Source organism: Nicotiana attenuata, chromosome 1 (assembly GCF_001879085.1).
Source record: "Nicotiana attenuata strain UT chromosome 1, NIATTr2, whole genome shotgun sequence".
Lineage (NCBI taxonomy): Eukaryota > Viridiplantae > Streptophyta > Magnoliopsida > Solanales > Solanaceae > Nicotiana > Nicotiana attenuata.
The window spans coordinates 17,337,932-17,359,513 of record NC_031989.1 but is presented as its reverse complement, the minus strand read 5'-3'; the positions used below and the strand labels follow the sequence as shown (position 1 = coordinate 17,359,513).

The window sequence follows — 21,582 nt, the reverse complement described above, 5'->3', positions numbered from 1 at the left end:
GGTATTCTTGTATAAATAGGCATTTTAAATGATATGGCAAATGATTTAGGTGAGAGTGTGAGTAGTGACCTTTTGAGATATATAAGCAAACATGAGTGATTTTATTGTCCTAGAAAAAACAAAAGTGACTTTCTTAAGTTATTTCTACAACATGAATGACCATCCAGGGAATTGACTCTAAGAGTTCCCTCTCACATACCATGTACAGATTCCTATTTATTTATCCAATAAATGTTCGTAGTCATATGTCAATTACGCATCAAATTTATTGCCGTATTTAGACAATGTAATCACCTTATCCAGAACACAGGAAAAAAAAGAATTTACTGAGACTTTTAAATTTATAGTTTGAAGTTCATCCATATGGTGCAGGTACTTATCGAATTATATATTACGATTTAGATCCTATTATTTGAAAAAATTTGTTGAGCCAGTTCCATCCATCCTTGTGAACAATTTTCCACAGATTACTTTAGTGCCTCCTGAATCAAATCTGGGGTTGGGCAGCATTTGCTCTACCTTTTACATTAGTACGACCTTGATTTCTATATGGAAAATCCCTTTATTGGGGCCGCCAATGATTTTCTCGTTTTCACAGTTGGGGTCAAATCATAACTGGTCTCAATACACATAGGAAAATACTAATTTTTCTGTTAGAACATACCCGTATCTGATAGATATAAGCATAAATCCTCTTGACCGTTGTAATTGTGATAGCCAATTTGGGCTTGAAGGGGTCAGTCATATGTTCTAGAACTTGATGTTGTCAATAGCAATAGGAGCATTAAACCAATTTCTCAAGAAAAGAATAAACCTAAAAAAGAAATAACTATAATAATTCACGAAGTGGCACACACATACACACACGCGCGCACACATATATATATATGTCAGCTACACCTTCATTCCCACTGTGTTCATGTTTATTTCATTTCAATATCGCAAAAGTTAGATAACAACAAATTCAAGAATTTCTGAAAATAACTTCAAGATGTCCTCCCACAAGTTAGATACACATCATTAACTTGTTAGCGCCATTTGTGGTTTTGACTTCACATTATGAAAAGTTAGATAACAAAACTACGATTCTGTAATTCCCGCACACTGAATGAAGAATCAATATAGTATAACTAGAAAGAGGAAAGGCCAACTTGCCTGTTAGCAAAAAGGAACTCCAAAATTATGTTTCTGTAGGCTCTCAATTCTCCCTAGTAGCGAGATTACAAACATTGCAAAATCAGCACTAAGCTAAAAATAATAATTGTTGCATTGTGTGACCTGCACTATGTATATATACACTTGTATGCATATATGAAGAAGCAACGCTATCTCAACTTACTTGGAACGTAGTCCGGGAATATTTTTCAAGCCCATTTTCCCAAGAACAAGCTTTGGAATCGCTGGAGGGTTGTCGAGCCCCATTGTCCGACTAAACTCATTTGCAAGTTCAACAAGTCTGTACTTGTCCTTACCGATAGCTCTGTTGGAGTTATAGTAACCAAGCCATGCCTGGTATGCAGTTTCTTTGCTTTTCATATCTATATGGGATAATGCACGTTCCACCTACACAAGCATATATGTTGGCTTAATCTTGGTATTATCAAAAACATATTATTTATAAAATAGAAAAAGAAAAACAAGGAATTAAACAAGTTCAAGAACAAAGTACTCCAGATTCAGCTTCACGCTTCAGATTGTGCCACTAGCTAGAAAGAAACATGCTTCACATAAAGTTGATACCAACCTTTTTCTTGGTCTCTGGATCAATCAAAGGTACGGGTGCCTTTGATATGGGCAAATCTTTAATTGTAGACAAGAAGTATTCCTCCCATGGAGCCAACAATAAAATGCCTTGTCCTTCTTTGCCTTTCCGCCCAGTTCTACCTAGACGATGGATATACTGCTGTCTATCAGCTGGCACACCAATCTACAAAAGTAAAGAGTCGACATAAGCCTACAGACGCATGGTATCCATTAATAAGCAGTTGAAAAGACGATATATATAAAGCTTGATTTCTAAGAAATCAGTCCAGATGAATAGCAAAAAGACTCTGGTAAGAAAACACTTCCAACTGAACAACGAATGTATAACTTAGACTTTTGGATGATAGAATCAAGGTTGATTAAGTTTTTGGTATCACTCGTGTCAGGTAAGAGGGTTTTGACACAACTTATGTTTACAAACACAAATATCAGCCTTGGCTTGGAAGAGAAATTTAAACACTAGACTGAACTAAGGACATTTCAGATAGAGCAGGTGACATCACATATAATCCAAGTTGACAATACATACCTGTATAACAAAGGTGACATCTGGATAATCTACTCCACGGGCAGAGACATCCGAGGTAACTAGAATAAGACCTGTTGACTTGCGAAATTCATCTGAAACTCTTGTTCTATAGCTTTGTGGCTTACGGGAATGAATCTCCCGGACATTTAGGTTAAGTTCACTAAGAAGTTCGGCGACGAGTCTTGTTACCATTGCAGTTGTGCAAAATACAAGAACCTGCAGTCAAGCATCAGAGTCTAAGAAATTTGGAAGCACTTGCGAGTTATTGTTATTTGAACTTCCCATTCAAATATAGAATATATGACAAGAGTACTTACCATTCAAAAAAACAAATATAGCATATATGACAAGTAAGCTGTGATGGCAGAACCTACTAAGAATTCAAATATCTTTTTTTTGGGGTACTTTGGGATAAAAAGAGCAGATCATTAACATTAACCAGTGAGCGGTATCTTCAAGTACCAGAAGAGCATCATAATAGATGTGACTAACCAAGACCATTTTGACTTTCCAAGCTACCGAAATTGACCTACTTTTCCTTTTTCCCCTCGAGAAACCGAAGAAACAAATGTGTATAAATATAGTAATTTCGAAGTATAATACCTTATAGTTAACGTCATCAGCGATGTGCTCTTTTAGTAGAGCATAAAGGAGCGAAAAGTGTGTTTCTAGAGGAGCAACCAGCTGCATCTGCTGAACCTGAAGATTTCAGAAACAATTAAAAAGTCAAGTCATATCCAACAAAGGTATCAGTTCTAGGAACTCTAAGAAATAACCAAGACCTACTTGTGCGTGTGTCTCTTCACTGCCTTCCTCAACAGTATTGATAAATTCATGATCTCTTTTCAAAGCAATATGGCAAATTTGACGGACCTGCAAAGTTAAAGGTTAATTCAGTTCCATCTCTTCATACTACTTACTCCAAGAGAGTAATTAAATTAAATACCTCTGGCGGAACTGTTGCAGAGAAGAGAAGTGTTTGGCGCTGTTTTGGAATAGCAGAGATGATTTTCTCAATTTCTTTACGGAATCCCATATCCAACAAATGATCAGCTTCGTCAAGCACCAACACTTTAACACCCATCAATCGTGTAGCAAATCCTGCTGTATTCTCCACGTGATCTCTGAGCCTCCCAGGTGTCGCCACAAGTATCTGAGTCACATATTGGAAAACATTAGTAATTATTTCTTTTTTGACAAGTGACATTAGTAGTTATTTCTGGAGTGAAATTCAATCAGTATCCATGATATAAAGACAAAACAGAACTAAACAAAGAAAGCAGATTTGGAAGCATAGAAGCAACCATGATGCTCTAGTTTCTTATTAATTGATCATTGGTTAAACGCTGACTTGCGACTACGCCCATTCTTGCTTGTGATGAGAGAGACAATCATGACTATAAATAATAAATTTATTCATTCTCAATGATAGGATGCACTGGGATGGTTCAAAAATTGGCCTCTTACACACCCATCTGTACCTTCTCAAAGACTTGTCTGCCACTTTATCCCACAGAAAGTTCATAAGCATGCCTTACTCAGTCTGAAGAATGCATACAAAAGATGACTACGACTAAACTAAGAGGTCCGTGACTATTGATATAACAAGGTGCTTTGTGAGATCAATAAGGAATCACAAGTCGAGAAGCACTTTTCAAATCATCTAGGGCCTAATTTACCCTTATTGTGACCATTGTTATCAAAGGCAAAAAGCACAAAAAAGCTCTAAGGCCCGTTGGGGCTTTAAGCGCAAAGGGCAAATAAAGCATGGCCTTTAATGAAAAAAGACGCAACGGGAGAAAAAAGTAAAAATATGTATATGTAGTCCAAGACCAATAATTATAAGCATTAATAACAAATATATGGACAAAAAAAGTTGAAGAAAAATAACGATAAAGTGAAATATCAATTATTCAGTGTCGCATTTAAGCGCGCCTTTGACAACACTGATTGTGACCCCATGCCTGAAACATTACATCCAATACACAAGCATAATCGTTGTAGAAATATAGAAGTTCTATTAGATTCTGGTCATCCAAACCTCCTTTTCTGAGACGCCAAAAACTTAAGATGTTTTTACTAACGTATCAGAATTTTCTTCTAATTAAATTCTTCTTCTCGGATAGAGAGCTGCTGCTTTATTTATCAAAAGAGCCAACGCATATTTTATAAAGCAGGAACTTCACAATGAATTAATTACCTGGCATGGATTTGCTTGCATCCTTTTCTGCTCAAGTGCAAGCCGTGTTCCTCCTATAACAACTTGAACCCCAATTGAAGGGTGATATTTCAACAAGGTGTTGGCCTCGGTAGCTGCTTGAGTTGCAAGCTCCCTGGTAGGGCATATCACAAGCACCAGAACTGGTGGCCTCTTTTGATCACGAGTGTTGGGGGGTGAGTTTACCACAACTTCAATTGAAGGAAGCTGAAATTCAAATTATTGGAATGATTAGGCTGACATGATCGCAGAGATGCCAGCTATTTTCTCAGAGAATTTTAAAATGACTATGCAAACTCTATATCAATTTTTGGAGAAACTTTAACATGACTTAAGTTAACAGAGTTGATATTTATTAAATAAAATGATTACGTAAACAGAATCCATTTTCGAAGTCATAACTCAATCAGAAAATGGCTGTTAGAGTCTCTCCTTTCCGGTTCTCTTAAAAGGAAAGAACTTTACTAGTGAAAAGCAGCTATCAACAAATGAGACATGTTGACTACCAGAAAATCTGATAATTACTGGAAGTTGCTTATATGCAATACGCAAAAGATCTAAAGCTAATACTATCAGAAGGCAAAGTACATGACCCAAAATAGATGCAACTTTGTCCTTAAGTATTATTACTTACATGTCTTAGCTTCCCTAGTTTGTCCATTTCTTGTTGTATATAATGCTTTTTCTGAAGTGTGAGGCGGAGTTTGAAGACAGCACATAGTTTTACCAAAGAACAATAATCAACCAGCATATTGAGAATTGTAAGGTCATATATAATCATAGTACAATTTGGCACTCAAAATAAGCAGGCTATCATCACCTTTTTGTTCACCAAAAGAAAATTCATGTTTAAAAATTTATTTAACTCGTTAAAATTGGATCAAATAGTTTTAACTAGTAAAGTCAAAACTGTATACAATCTGTTGTTTCGTGACATACAGGGTAACTTCATGAATTTCTATGAAATAAAAAAAACTGAAAAACTTTTATTCAAAACTTCAAACAGGTCCAATTAACTATCTTGTGATATCTTTTGGTAAATATTTTATTAATCATTTTCATGAAATAAGAGCTAACAACGAAAGAAAGGTGAATGTTATTTTCTTTTTATGCTACTGCTAGACATAGGAAAACTGTCTTTTGGTGTTACCGATATTGTCTCTTTTCGTCTTCTTGACCGAGGGTCTTTTGGAAACAGCCTCTCTACCCCTCGGGGTAGGGGTAAGGTCTGCGTACACACTACTCTTCCCAGACCCCACTAGTGGGATTTTACTGGATTGTTGTTGTTGTTGCTAGACATAGGAAAATTTATATGGATACTTAACTATGAAAATCCCCTAATATAGAAGTACTATTGTTTATACCAAAGGTTTTTACTCTCAAACTATGACAACAGGTCATGTAGTTTGTTCCAGAGAATATCTTCCCAATGTTATCAAAGGCGAAAAACGCAAAAAAAGCTCTAAGGTCTGTTGGGGCTTTAAGCACAAAGCACAAATAAAGCGTGGCTTTAATGAAGAAAGGCGCAAATGAAAAAATATGTATGTGTAGTCCAAGACTAATATCAACAAGCATGAATACCAAATATATGGACAAAGAAATTGAAGAAAATTTACGATAAAGTGAAATATCGATTGTTTAGTATCGCTTCTTCCAGATTACGCTCATTAGCAAAGAAAAGTATGTCTTAAAGCCTTGATAGCAAGGCTAAAGCGCCCGCTAAGCGAAGCGCTCAACATGTTTTGAGCCTCGCTTCAGGGCTTAATCGGGCTTTAAGCGCGCCTTTGATAACACTGTATCTTCCTTGACCTTCTCAAGCTATATCCAATCTGATATTGATGAAGTGCAGTACTTTGGAGAGTTTTTTTTTAATATGTAGTTCTTAGGAAAATCCACTAATGCAATTGTTTAAAGACAAGGTGGGGAATTCTCACGGTGATGTTTAGTACATGAGTTTTCACGTTTAAACAAAGACAAAGAATGGTGAACTACATTTTTCTTTCAATTCAACAATGAAAAGAATCCACATGTTAGTGATAGAACAAAACAAAGATACTCATCATCCATTGCACAAGTCACCAAGGAAGTTATAGGAAATGGAACACCAAAAGTGACAAACTAAACCAGTGAAAAGTTATTTTTTTGTTGTAACGGGACAAAGGTTTGGAGTTCTCACTCAAATCTTTAAGTAGAGCAATTCCATTTTCTAAGAGAGCTTACACATTCGACAAACCAAAAGAATACACATATTGGTAACATTACAACATGAAGATACTCATCCTACAGTTCGAATAATGGTGTCTCCGTCAGCCCTGTTCCACGAAATCCAGGATGTAGAGATGTGTAATTACGCAGGTCACCAAGGAAGTTATAAACATTTTAGAAGACGGAACACCAACGATAACAGATGACACAAGTGAGTATATATTTTTTTGTAAATGGAATTGCATGCAACATTTTTTTCTTGTTCATGCATCAATAGGTACTCTCTGATGGAAAAGATATAGTGTTTTACCAAAAATGCTACAGTCTTGCCAGTGCCAGTCTTTGCCTTGGCCAGAACGTCCTTGCCTACCAAATACAATTGATCACAACAGGCACTGTCATCATTAACACATATAATAGTGCTTAACCTCTATATATTAAGTGATGAATGTCATCTCAACACACTATGCTTCAAGCTTCAAAAGATGAAGAGGCTAACCTTTCAGAATAGCAGGAAGGGTTGCCTCCTGCACTACGGTCATCGTCTCGTATCCAGCATCTTTAACTCCTTTCAGAGACAAGGGAGAGATTGGAAACTTATCAAATCTGCAGCGAAAAGGATAAAAATATTATCTAATAGAATAAAAGATATTTAAATTGACGGAAGAAAATTACTTTTCCTTGAGGTTACTTGGTTACTTGGAGCATGAACAAAAATATTACAGTATAACTGTCTTAAGAATGAAAGGTTCTATAGAAGATCCATCTAAAACTGGACAATGTACCACATCCTTGGGCAAAATTCCTCAGTTCATACAGAGACAAGCAAAAGAGCAACTCTGCACATTCACGCGCTCAACACCTTCATCTACGTTTCTTTATTGGTCCCCTTTGTTTATGTTTTCCTACACTATTATTAAGCATATACAGTGTCTCTCTTCTTCCCATAATATTTGGTGATATATTATCCACTAAATTGTCATTAATCCAATCGCACACACAACAAGAATCCAGTCCTTCCCGCATTATCTCTTTCTACTTTCTTTAAGAGTATCCCCCCCTCACGACTATCAGAGATCTAAATCTGAGTTTGAAGTACTGAATAACAACAACCACCAAAATCCACATTGCTTTTCTAGCAACAGATTCAGCAACTTTTGGCACATAATTCCGAGTGCTATTATTTATTCATTATGCATGCTTCTAACAGCTCCAGACAGCTACTCAAAAAGATTCTAACAATCAGCATGCTGCAGAATACATGGTTAGTCATGTGTTTATGAGTTACCTGGTCTTAGTGAGGTGGGAATCACTTTTTCCAGTTGAGCGGGGGTGTGATGCCCTTGGAATGTCCTCCTTCTCCAAAGAGAACATTTTTCCATCCTCAACCTCATCATCTTCATCAGACTCTTCACTTTCTTCCTCACTATCAATCAAATCTCGAAACCCCTTATAACCACTTTCCTCTTCCTCCTCCCCCTCATCCTCATCCTCATTATCTGTATCATCTTCATCTAACAATGTCGAACTCCCTCGCCCCATACTCGTCCCTTCTTTCCTCCCTAACCTATCACTACCACCTTGTCCTCCCATATCTCTACCATATCCACTACCAACCCTGCCCGTACCCCTCTTACTGTCACTGGGACCTGCCATTTCACCTCCAAACCTCCCTCCCTTCCTCGGAGAGGACTCCATCCGATCTCGGCCTCCACTTCTTCTAACCTCACTTCCACTCCCTATATCACTTCCAAACCTCCCTCCCTTCCTCGGAGACGACTCCATCCGATCACGGCCTCCACTTCTCCTACCCTCACTTCCACTACCTATATCACTTCCAAACCTTCCACCCCTTGGGGACGACACCATCCTATCTCGACCTCCACTTCCTCTACCCTCATTTCTACTCCCTCTATCATTTCCAAACCTCCCTCCATTCCTCGAATTTGACTGCATTTGACCTCTTCCCCCACTTCTTCCACCGTCCAATTCACTTCCAAACCTCCCTCCATTTCTCGAATTTGACTGCATTGGGCCTCCACTTCTCCTACCAGGCCCATTAAAATCATCAGAATCTACATCTCTCCTTCTCTTTTCACCTCTCTCTTCTCCACCACCACGCCTATTACCAAATTTACCCCTACCACCATCGTTATCATCACTATCACTATACACCTGAGTTTTCTTAAACGAATCAGACCTCAACCCACTTACCCAATCACTGAGTTCAGCTTCATCTTCAATCAAGCTCTTCGAAACCCGCACCTCATGACCCAAACCCGACCCGGGTCTTGGTCTCCCTGAGCGGGACGAGAACCTACGGAGCTCCTGTTGTTGAGTTGGTAAAATTGGAAATCCAATTGACCGATACTTGAGCTTGTGAGGGAACATTCTAGATAAAACGGGTACTGTTTTAGGCTTTAATGTAGAATTGCATTTCATGGTGGGAAAATGGGTAACTGGAAATGTAGAATTGAAGAAACGAAGCTGTGGTAAAAGCTTGAACGGCATGGAAAACGGAGATAAATATATGGGGGGAAATTAGGGTTCGAAGAAGGAGAAGAATGAGGATAGGGTTTTTCAGGGTTTAAGCCTTATTTGCGCCCTCCTTCGGAGGGTTTAAGGGTAAACGTTTGAGATTGAGAGGGAGATATTTGTATGTTAGGCTACGACGACGTTCTATGACTGTGAATATGAAACAAGAAGGATAAATTCTGTCATGGGTGCTTGGTGTTTGGTGTTATATTCAATTTGGTCCCAATAATTTTATTCTTTTTCATCTATCCACACACTCTTCATTTTCTACACAATCGTGTCAAAAAATTTGGTGTCCATGTTTTTTTTTTAAGAGATATGGTAGTTGAATTCGTCTTGCAACTTGCGTAATTGTGAATAGATCCCAAATGATTTGTGACAATCGTGGAGAACTAAAAACTTATAGGACTAACTAGACTTTGATAAATATGACATTGGTATTAGGTAGAAATCATTCTTTAATTTCTTTAGTTACTGTATTTGTACTAAACTATATTAGTCGAACTTAGACTACTTATCAACACAGAAGTTCCTTTTTAGGGGCACATAGGTAATTGTATTTCTTTTTAACACTTCTCTCTTTTATGTACCTTCCGTTTTCTTGAAAACCTTTTTTCAGTAACGGAGGACTAATGGTTCCTGACACCAATTTTATTTTTTGTTTTTTGGTATGTACATTAATTGTAATTAAAGACCAAATATATAGTCGGAAAAAAGACCAAATATATAAAAGTGATAAGGCAGTCTTCTAATTCTTTGTAGGGAATTAGGCCAGTATGTATGACTTTTATTTTTGAGTTTTTTCTTTGTTTGCTAAATTCAGGCTTCATGCCACCTTGAGATGGTTTTTTTTAGGAAAAAAAATAAGAAGAGAATCCTTTGGCTGCTATCGGTTTTTGAAAAGGCCCTCAGCACTTTCAATGTACTTTTGGCTGTTCCAAATTCTATTCACAGCACTGGAGGACATGGGCAGCCTGCTTTATACAAGCTGCATGGCGCAGACACTGCAGGAACAAGCTTGAAAAATTCTTCAGAGAAGAAGAAGATAGACTAAAGGTTGTATTGGCAAAAGAGACTGCAAATTTACCAAGTCTTGGAGCTACCATTTATGCATCAAGGTTTGCTATCAACGCGTTGCGTGCCTTGAGAGGTGCCAAATTATCTCCCAGGTTATGTCCCTTACTGACCTGATTTTAGCTCTTAGCCCAAAAGGTGGGCAGTCTAGCTAGAATAAGAGGCTCATTTGTGACCTGGTTGCTGCAGTTTGGTTTTATCGTTGGTCTCTAACACGAGTCTGCTTTATACAATAGAAACCTTGAATATAACAGGCATCTTGCACCTGCCTTGTAAAATGTATTCTGATAAACTATGGCTTTCAATAAGTTTTGGCAATTTTACATGGTGTCACAGTCTAGTCAAATTGGAATTCTGAAGTCCATTTCTGGACACATTTGTAAATTGGTCATTTAATATAACACAAATACAAAAAATAGGATAGATTAGACCACTATATGCCTGGGGTTCTGAAATGATTCGCAATCAAGATATCTTTACTTGGGTAGGTTAGATTATCTGGCAACTCCTCTATTCCCAAATTGGATGAGTTGATCTTTGGAAGATAAAGACAAAAAAGAACTTTGTGTCCAGTAAATGAAAGGTATCTGAGACATTCAATTGTTGAAGAAATAGCAAGGAATATAATTAGCATTACATAATTGGACTTTTATAAGGTACAATCAAGAATGAATTACAACTAATAAATATGAGCTGGTAGAAAACTGCATTCGGAGTTTGTCATCGTAGATATAAATATAGTTACTTATATCCAGCTCGGATGTGAAGTCAAGGTGTCTGGTTGCTTATCTTGTGCTTTTGTACAGTGCATCAATGATGTTCTGCAATTTCATGTTAGTTCTGCGTCATCAATAAACAAGAGTCTGGCTTCCAACTTAAAAACAAAAAAACTCATGTTAACAGACCCTATTGCAGAAAAACTCAGTTTTTCCAGCTATATGGACGCCTTAAATCTAACTTGGGAGAAGGAGAGTAGCAAACCTGGTAATATTTGAGAAATTGGGCCCTCTTTTTCTTGTGAGTTGGGGTTAGAAGTTCACGGTCCATGTCAAATGGTATAGGGTCAAGGTGCACAGCTTTGATAAACTCAAAGCCTTTCAGCTGTAAACAGAATCACATATATATAGTCATTTAAAAACAGTCAATCGTAGACATTCAGTATAGTGTTAAAACTATCTAAATATGAATAAAACAAAGGAGTTTGCTGTCTATATGTAGATACAGGATGAGGGATGACCTTCTTTTCCTTAGCAGTATTGGCTAGTTCTGATAGAATATATGCTTTTGCCTTTGGGTTTTCACATATAGTATCAAAATCCCCGGTCAGTCCATTCTCCTCGGCCCAGGACTGAAGAGCACCCATATTGGGATTCACAACGGCAACAAGAAATGACTCATAGCTACTACCGTAGATCCATATCTGTTTCAATTGTGCAGAAGAATTCATCAAGATAAAATGTGACAATACAACTCTGTCTAGAGTGGATTTGATCATTTAATACTGAAGGACAAACAGAACACAACTTAAGGGGGATGAGTGAAAACTAACTGAGTTTATTATTATGTGATTTCTTCTGGTAGAAACCCAACATTATAATTCAAGTCATCTGTAAAATACAATAAACATACCGTATCCACACTAGAGGCAAGAGAATAAATGCCCTCCAGATTCTCAACTGCAACATATTCTCCTTGGGAGAGCTTGAAAATGTTTTTCTTCCGGTCAATAATTTTCATACTCCCATCCGGCTGCCATTCACCAACATCGCCTGTTGCAAGTTTATTGTAAGCAACATTATGAGGCAAGCTATCAAAAACATGTAATTGGGTTGAAAATATGAAGATACCTGTGTGGAACCAGCCATCGACCAACACCTCTTTGGTGAGGTCTTCGCGCTTGTAGTATCCTGAGAATAAACACTTGCCCCTTATACATATCTCTCCACGAGGGGTATTTCCAAGGGCGTCATACCCCATTTCAGGAACAGACTCTAGACACACATCTATAATTGGCAAAGGAGGACCTACAGTACCAACCATTGCAAGTTCATCTGGTCTTGCAACAAATGACCCTGCACAGGTCTCCGTTAAACCTACAGCATATACCGAGAAGTTAGAGTTGGTTCACAACGTTTCTTCGTCTTCAACTCAAAACTTCATTAATAGCTCCGTGCAAAGTCTAACTGAACAAACAACAAAAGAAAGGGAAAGAGTAGCAACTAACTGAAAATATAAGCTCTTTTATGACTTATGCCTAAAAGAAGTTGTTGATGTAAATTCAGGTTGCTGAAAGTGGAAACAGAAACCATTTATAAGGCTTCTGACTGATTGGTATCCATAAAAATCAGAAAACAGCTTGTTGTCTGATGAATTTGGGAACAAAGAAAAAACAAATGATACTCCAAGAATTGCATAGAAAAGTTAGCATCTTATTCATGCTTATTATATTTAAATAAGAATTTAATACTAGTACCTAATGAATTTTTACTTTCATACATTAGGAAAACTCTTTGTAAGTAGAAAATTCTGATAAATAATAACGAGTACCATATCCTTGAAGAACATTGGCACATGTCACAATTCGTAAATAGGTTTCAACAGTGGAAGAGAGAGGTGCTGCTCCCGACAGAATGAGACGCAAGTTTCCTCCTAAACCCTCCTTCACCTAAATTAATAATCATCACATAAGGCATTAACAAATCACTGTAGAACACTGCTCTTTATGACACCAAAAGATGGGGAGAAAAGGATGAAAAGAAGCTGCTGAGAAACATATAATTGTTTCCTACCTTGTTGAAAATTATTTTGTCAAAAATAGGAGCTGCCTCTGCATGTTTATACCCTTTACTCATGTTACCCAATTTGCTGCAAGAAAATGTGTTTTATGTGATCATTGTACAAATAAAAAAGCTCTTAGTGATATTTCCAATATAGTAAAATCGTTGCACTAACTTATCTGAATGGTCTTTTATGCACATCGAAAATTTTACACAGTAAGGAGTCTCTACATGTATTAAGCTTTAACTATAATTAGAAGCAAATTTCTGTTGTTTCAATATGCAACTATAAGCTATAAAGGAAACAGCGTTATGAGTGTCAGATGTACATATCCGGCTCAGTCGCAGTCTCACAGACATAAACTCAAGTAATGCAGCACATCGGGAAGGTCATCAACTAAATAAAGCTTTTACCATTCAAATATCACCCTGATTGTTATATTCTACCACAATAAGGAAAATAGTGCAGAACAAAAGAAGGAAGCACACCGAACGAAATGGGCACTTACTAGTTAAAAGCAAAGTTAAACAGTTTATGTTTAAGGAAACCAGCAGAAGAAATCTTGTCCACCAAACCTGAAAGTGAAAATAGTTAAAATTTCAGTGCCTTAGTTGAATTGTGCAAAACAGTACAAGAATCTGTTGCTATGAATAGAGATTATCTGAGAGCATCTTTGTAGGAAGCAAAAAGGAGAAGTTCATGTAGCAATTAAAGTGACAGTCTTCTATGGCAGTTGAGATGACATTGTCTGAGAATCAATACATAAAAGAAATAAAGAGATGAGATGACATTGTCTAAATCTTAGATTATTTATCTAGTGTGCAAGCCTGTCTACCCTGTTCCGACAGCTATGCTTTCCTTAAATCCTAGTGAGAAAGGGAAAGAGAGAGTTTATCCTACACTAACTTTTGGCACCGTAAGAAATGGCTTTCAAGAACTAAATTAACAGAATGTAGAACATCTAGCAGAATTCCAGAGGTAGTGAAATGGATTTTTGGGTTTGACCAATTTTTAGGAAGTCTCAACCCCCCTCAAAAACAATGGTAAAGTACATCCTAAGCACATGGCTGTCTTTCTATAGTAAAATATTACGCAGTGCTGTTAGCTTGTAGCTTTCACCTGAATAAATCCTGTCCAGCACACGTGGAACTGCACAAAATACAGTTGGCTTTAGCTCTTTGATGTCATCAACCAGTTGTTTAACATCCTGAGGATTCAGTTAATAAAGCGTCGTTATTTTCAAGTATTTCAAGCCACTAAAATTCTCCATGTTTCTTCACTTACCTTATGCCAAAAACCTATCGATGCACCTTTGGAAATGAATAATTCTTCAATGACCCGATCAAATATGTGTGCTAAAGGAAGGTACGACAGATATACATCCTTATCAGTGAACTGCATACCACAAGAGATTTGTAAATGACCACACTAAATGAACATGAAAAAGTTGAATAAAAAGAATAAATAAACAGTCTAAAACATAATAGAATATACAGTATATATGTGTATATATATGAAACATATACTTGCATAAATCCTGATTGATACACTACTGAAGACTTTCTGCTGCCTTGGAAAACAGAACAAGGATCATTTATATTACCTCTTCATTCATGGTCTCCATATGGTGGTTCACTCCAGAAATAAGGGATAAAATGCTCTCATTGGAAATCATGACTCCCTTTGGGTCACCAGTTGTTCCACTTGTATACATGATTGTACAGATATCTGTTTTCTTTTTAACAGGAAGATCAAATTTCTCTTGTATTCCCTGCAGATTAAAGCTGAATATGAATACAAATTACAGAAAATGGAACTGGAAAATATAGTATTTGTAAAGTTAGTTCCAATAATAGGAATATAGCTACCAAGTATGCTGGTTGATGCTGACCAATTTATAATGAAAGCTGTTTTTGAAAGTGAAAACCTACTTGAAGGGTATATGAAAGCTGATAACTGATATATATGCTAATGTTTCAATAACCGTAAGTTTCAAATTGTCTTGGATAGAAGTTGATACCCAGTTATGAACATAAGAGGATGAGCACGTTCCGGAAAATGGAGTTGGATTCAGGCCCTATTGTTAAAACAGATCTAGGGTGAATATACCAAGCATTATCCTACCCTTTCAATGTGGTACAGGTGTGACACTACAAACGACAGACCCCGAACATTTTGCTCCCTCAATAATAACTCAAAGTTGAAATGTGAATTAGAACAAAAAGGACAGAAAGCAGTAGAAATTAGTACTATAAGATAAGTAGGCCTTCCTTGTTTGACATATATAAATATATATACATACACACACACACACTCTACTAAAAGTTATTAAGAAAGGCAAAAGCTAGGAAGTGGGAAATCCAGGAAAAATTTCAGCCTGTGAAGAATGTTTCTCTACCATAGACAAAAAAGGAGGAAGACGTAACTGTAATGATAGCGCCAAGTAACTCACCAGTAGCAAGAACTCATCCCAAGAATACAATTTCAAATCAAAAGTTCCAGCCATGTCTTTCTGTTCCTGTGTGACCTTACCAAAGCTTACAAGAGCTACAAAAGGAGTGACAAACTTAGCACCTTTAAGCCGATTCTTGCTCTAATCATAAGAGGTTAAAACAGTAGTTACTTACTTTTTAGGAACTTTCCTGCGTTAGGAAAAGTTTTGAGCACCTAAAATGTACCAAAAGTAAACAGTCAGTTCCTGATGGAGCGAACTTCAGGCGGACAAAGAAATATACAAGAATATGAAGAAAAATAGGAGAGATGTAGACTAGTGAAGTGGATCAAAAACTAAATAAAGTGTCATAATGTAGTGTGATTGTTATTACCTCGGAAATTTTTGTTTCCTCTGAAAAAGCAATGGAAACTTCTGCATGGCAAATGATATACTCAACTGCACCAGCACCTGAAGCCATAATATTGCTCCAACAATGAGTGAGAACAATTATATAGTATTAGAATACCAAATGAAAATCTTAATCAACCTATTCCTAGCTATGATTACACAAACATTATATTTGTCTCTGACAAAAAATGATGCAAAATGTTGCAAACTCCTGTCAAACTAATTAAAACAATGACACAGTCCCTTTTGAATTGACTTGACTATGTCTATATGTTACTGCTGTCCTACGATATCTTGCTAGTACCTATTTATATACCACTAACAGAAATAACACATTTTGCTCAAACAATCCTTACAACTCTACATAAATTGACTATCTAGATTTCCCATCACGGTTTCTCCATTTAGACATCATATCAAGATAGTTTAACATACTTTCTTGTAGCTGTGATGCTATGTCCTGATAAATGCAATTTGTAAGATATACCGAAAACATTACTCCTAAGTCCTAACAATATGCTAACTCATGCTAACATATATTGTCCTCTTTCGGATTTTCTTAATACTGAAGCATCTTCTTTAACTTTGTGTTTCCTTTCAGGAAGAGAAGGGGAGAGGGTCTGGAGAGGTAACATGCTTACCTAGAGTGTCGTATAAGGGGACGCAATAGAGACCATGAGCATTGCAGGCCTGCAAAAATAAGTAGACCATTTTGCTTATTTGGACAGCATATACTAGCTGATGTATGAGAAAAAACATTGAATAACACAATTATCCAATTCATGCGAAAGATTTATTATGCATGTAATGAAATTTATCTGTTTTATCATCCAATTATTGACAAGTTTTCCTTGAAATATCCCCCTGGACAGTAAACTGCAGGAGCTACCGCTCATACACAAACCAGAAGTGAAGAAATCAAGTGTATGGAAGAGTTCAGAACAGATGCTGCAACAAGAGTATAAGCAAAAAGGCGATGACAAAAAAACTATAAAAGAAAATGGTCATGATGGCCTCAAAAGATAGTCCTATATTGCACCAATGCCACTGTCTCAGAACCAGAGAAGGGGAAAGACCTCATTTGTTCTGTGTACATTGCGGGATACTCCAGCTCCAACATATGACATGTATCATATTATTGGACAGATAACGCAAATGAAGCAAACAACAGAACCGCTGTATTCAGAAACTTAAGTATATTGGAAGTTATATATATACCTGCATGCTTATGACCCAGTTCGAACAATTGGCCGCGTATATACCACATCTTCCACCCTGTATATAAGCAATCAGATAAAAACTCATCAGATAAAAGAATTTAGTCCATGGTTCTGACAAAACTGCATCTCTTCTGTAACAAGTTTCAATGAATGTTTTCTAAGCTTGTTAAGAGATATGAGTTAAATGTCTTCTAAATATTAACTCAAAAATTGCATAACACTCTATATTGAATGAAGTTCTCTGTCATTGTTCAACTTTAAAGTCTGAATGGCTTACTTGCTTAACACCGCAGACACGAATAGAAGCTCCAACTTTTAACACTTGATCATACACTTCCCTGTAAGTTAACCAAATGTATTTACCTGCCTACAAAGACACAAAAATGATGGAAATTTCAAGAACATTATCAGCAACAATAAAAGGAAGAAAATTCTTCAAGAAGCTGAGCTTAAAAGAACCAGAATTTTTCTCTCAAAGAAATTGAAAGATTCCGCTAAAAGATGTGTAATCCGAGTTGATTCCAAAACCTTATTAACACCAAGTCATGTCGTTCATTATGTTACTTGAAACATGAAGTTCATAGAAGTCATTCATGGATTTTAAGAATTTTCATAAAGACAAGTGGCAAATTTTAATTTCTTTATCAATCTGCAGAACCAGAAATACATAAGGGGATCTGTAGCCTCCTTATAAATAAATAAAAATATGGGTTGAAAGTAAAAAGGATGCATACCTGACCGTGGAACATTTCCCGCTCACCCAACATTCGGCTATCTGGAAAATTATTGACAGACTCACTGCACCAAAACAAAAAGTCAAGTTAAGATTAACTGCAGCTCGTGAACTAAAAAAAATCTAACTTTTTGATGAAACAGCTTACACTAGCAGGTCACTTCTAAGATAATTACAAGTAAATAAATTTGATAATTATTAACCTGTACCCAAGTAAAAATGATAACGTACATGCTATATACCCCGGGTTAAATTGTATTAACAATGTAAAAACTACACAGTATCAGTATATATAATAACTTAAATTTAAAGAGTATAGAGGATGAGGTCAGTTGTTATTACTAGTATTTGTGTTTTTGGGAGGGGAAGGGGAGCCTAGTTAAGTTGTGACCAGGTCACATGTTTGAGCCGCGGAAACAGCCTCTTGCAGAAATATAGGGCAAGGCTGCGTACAATTGACCCTTGTGGTCCGACCCTTCTCCGGACCTCGCGTATAGTGGGAGCTTAGTGTACCGGGCTGCCTTTTTGTGTGTTTTTGGGAGGGCGCGGGGAGGGGTGGGGGAGGGGTTGGTGGTGGTGTAATGAAGAAGTTAAAAAGGGAGCTAACCAGAAAATATCCCAGCAACTTTCAAGTCCATGAGATAAAGGCCTGAAACTATCTTTGGCTAGCACATTACGGTAAACAGGTCCTGTTGATGGCCTTCCATTTCTGCCTTCTTTACCTTTCTCAACCTCAACTACGTACTTCTTTTCCTCCATGCTAATTTGCTCTTCTCAATAAACTCTTTTTTACGTCTGAGCAAAACCGTACTTCTAATATATATCTATATATTGATTGCTAGTATATATATACATATATATAATACTGAACTTCACGCAAGCTTCCATTTTTTGGTGGCCAAAAGAATGTATCTATAGGAGTATGACTTTATTTACTATATTCCAACAAACTCTCAACAAGGTTTTTGACTATTAGTTTAAGTTATGGAAAACGAGGGGAAGAAAAAACTAAAAGAATGTCCTACTAATATTTTCCTAAATTAGCTATGTATTTATGCATTGTTATTGAATAAATTGATTACGTGAAGTTAAAATAGTTGTTTTATTAGATAAAGTTAGGTTTCAATACTGATGAACGCTGCTGCCAATAATTCATTGATCGTCACACCAACCTTACTTTTTATACTCATTATACCAAGTTTATAAGTATCCTAAATTTAAACGAAAATTTGTGAAATTAGTCAACACTAAGTTTTCCCCTTTAATTTGTTCTGCTTTCTAATAAAGAAAGTTCATTTATCATTGCCCCCTCTTTTGGTTAGACATTGGCTCCATGATCGTTATTTAATTATAACTTATTTATCAATTAGGTAATTAATTAAGGATACATATGTAAGTTACTTTGGCCATTTCCGCTTAGACACGACAAAGAAATTATGAGCCTAGTTTTTTAACTCTTGCCGTTCTGGACAACATTAAAGAACTGCATTACATTCTGAAGTGGGGGAAGTAATCTAATTAAACGATATACAGTCGGTAACTTATTTTTGGTATTCTGACCATTCTTCTTGGCCAGTAAATGGACAAGTTCTTACCTCCCAAAGGATGCTAGGGACAAGAGGGGTTTGCTCCAATGGTCAGCTCCCTCCGCCTCCCAGAGGATGCTAAGGGACAAGAGGGGTTGCTCCAATGGTCAGTACCCTCCGTCCCCAAAGGATGCTTGGGGACAAGAGGGGTTGCTCCAATGGTCAGCACCCTCCGCCTATGTCACGACCCGAAATTCCCACCTTCGGGACTGTGATGGCGCCTAACATTTCACTTACTAGGCAAGCCAACGTTAGAGGATCGTTAAGCCAATTTTCATTAATATAAATATGTAAAGTCAATTGAACCAAAATGAAACCTAAGCTGAGTGCGGAATAACATAACAACCATTAGTACAATCCGGATCTGGAGTCACAATTCACGAGCTTTTAGAATTTCTACAAATAGAGTCTGAAATAAGTATAATTGTCTCAAATGAAAAGAGCAGAAAATAAGGGGAAATGGAAGGGGACTTCAAGGTCTGCGGACGCCAGCAGATCTACCTCGAGTCTCCAAGTCAGCTGATCCGAGATAATGCACCTCAGGGGCAACTAGGACTAATACCAAAATCTGCACAAGAAGTGCAAAGTGTAGTATGAGTACAACTGTAATATCCTAATATTTTAAGTGAGGACGTATTGGACATTTAAAAAATAATTTAAAATCCCCAAAAAAAAGGAACTAACAAATAAAACAAAACAACGAAAAAAAGGAAAGGGGATGCAAGCACAAAAGGGCCGAAGCCATTCTATGAACTAAAAGGGAAAAGAACAAAACAAGGGGTAGGGAAGGGGAAAGAAGAAAAGCTTCAGCAGAAACGAAAAACAAAAAAAAAAAACGCAGAGAAAGAAAGAAGGAAAAGACAAAAGGAGGAAGAAGTGGCTGCAGTGCGTTGAAGCCATAGCTATAACTGTTGAGGAATTTTAAGCACTAGTTTTCTCTTACGGGTATTACTTGAACTTCTTCTTCTAGTAGATTTTAATTTCGATTCTCTTGATTGAAAGATTCTACAGAGTAATAGAAATTACACTAGTTCATTCACACAATTGAGAATTTTCTTCCTAAAGAATCAATAGAACTTTATGAAATTTGGAGTAATAAATTATATGAATAGGTTGAAGTTGATAAATTAGTAATTACTCATATGTGGATAGATATAAATCCACAAATTAAGACCCAAACATGAACCCCGATGATTGGGTATTCAAAAATAGCTATGAATTAGCCTAAATAAGGAAATTAACATGAGATCGATATTATGTAATTATAGATTGATTGGAGGAATTTGTACGAGTTGCTTGAGGTGAAGCAGTTGGTATTTCGGCACGAGTACTGTGAGTAGTAATCTTACCGTAATTTGTGTTTTCATAACTTGCATGATCTACACATAATTTTTAATATGAATATATTACCGATTATTTTGAGTTTCATGTGGGACAAGTCTTTTACTCGATATGATACAGAAATAGTCATTTGAGATGATTATCGTTGTTAAAATATTCTTGTGGTCACTGGATACGTTTTACCATTACGTGAATTTTATGTCATTGAAATAAAATTACATGATTTGATAAGAACCGAAATGCCCTATATTATAAAATACTTTTTCTACGAGTATATACGGATAACAAAGACAAGTATAAATGAGAGTAGACATTGAAGGATACCGTAACTAACGGCGGGTTTGTTAGACCTGGTGCACCTTGTAATTACATATTACCGTTACAGCCCTTGCTAGTGGGAAGGTAGAACTAGCATACCGTTACCGATTTTCCTCGAGTAGGGACTACCGTTATATTTGACTTCTTGCGAAGAAGTCACATTTATACCGATTACATGATCCGTTCATTGAAACCTCCCAAATGTGAATATTGATATTATACAGTAGTTACTGAGCTTATTACTGAATTGTTAATTGTATTATACTACAAGAAAAGCATGATGAGACTGAAAATTATTTATTATTTCTGAAAGAGCATTTTTATGATAATTTCTGTTTAATATACTAGCATGTTTTCTATTTGTCCCCAATAAAAACGGTTATGGTTAATTGTTATTACTCACTGAGCTAGCGACTCATTCCCCGCTAGCTTTTTTTTA

General features: G+C 36.6%; 2 protein-coding genes across 2 annotated transcripts; both read right to left on the bottom strand.

Moving 5' to 3' along the window:
• On the bottom strand, positions 1,106–9,359 carry LOC109209349 (DEAD-box ATP-dependent RNA helicase 31-like). Its single transcript, XM_019372641.1, has 10 exons — positions 8,005–9,359; positions 7,216–7,322; positions 7,027–7,082; positions 4,494–4,718; positions 3,240–3,446; positions 3,080–3,166; positions 2,897–2,992; positions 2,294–2,509; positions 1,745–1,927; positions 1,106–1,563 (listed from the first exon to the last, which is right to left on the bottom strand). Exons 1-10 carry the CDS (start codon positions 9,225–9,227, stop codon positions 1,336–1,338), a joined length of 2,628 nt encoding a protein of 875 aa, XP_019228186.1. The 5' UTR covers positions 9,228–9,359; the 3' UTR covers positions 1,106–1,335.
• LOC109209271 (long chain acyl-CoA synthetase 4-like) lies at positions 10,877–18,725 on the bottom strand. Its single transcript, XM_019372547.1, has 19 exons — positions 18,506–18,725; positions 17,900–17,963; positions 17,443–17,532; positions 17,164–17,220; positions 16,587–16,635; positions 15,929–16,005; positions 15,731–15,770; positions 15,556–15,650; positions 14,707–14,874; positions 14,388–14,498; positions 14,223–14,310; positions 13,612–13,678; positions 13,115–13,190; positions 12,873–12,990; positions 12,173–12,418; positions 11,955–12,094; positions 11,563–11,745; positions 11,307–11,426; positions 10,877–11,146 (listed from the first exon to the last, which is right to left on the bottom strand). The coding sequence occupies exons 1-19, from the start codon at positions 18,655–18,657 to the stop codon at positions 11,111–11,113; spliced, it is 1,977 nt and encodes a 658-aa protein (XP_019228092.1). The 5' UTR covers positions 18,658–18,725; the 3' UTR covers positions 10,877–11,110.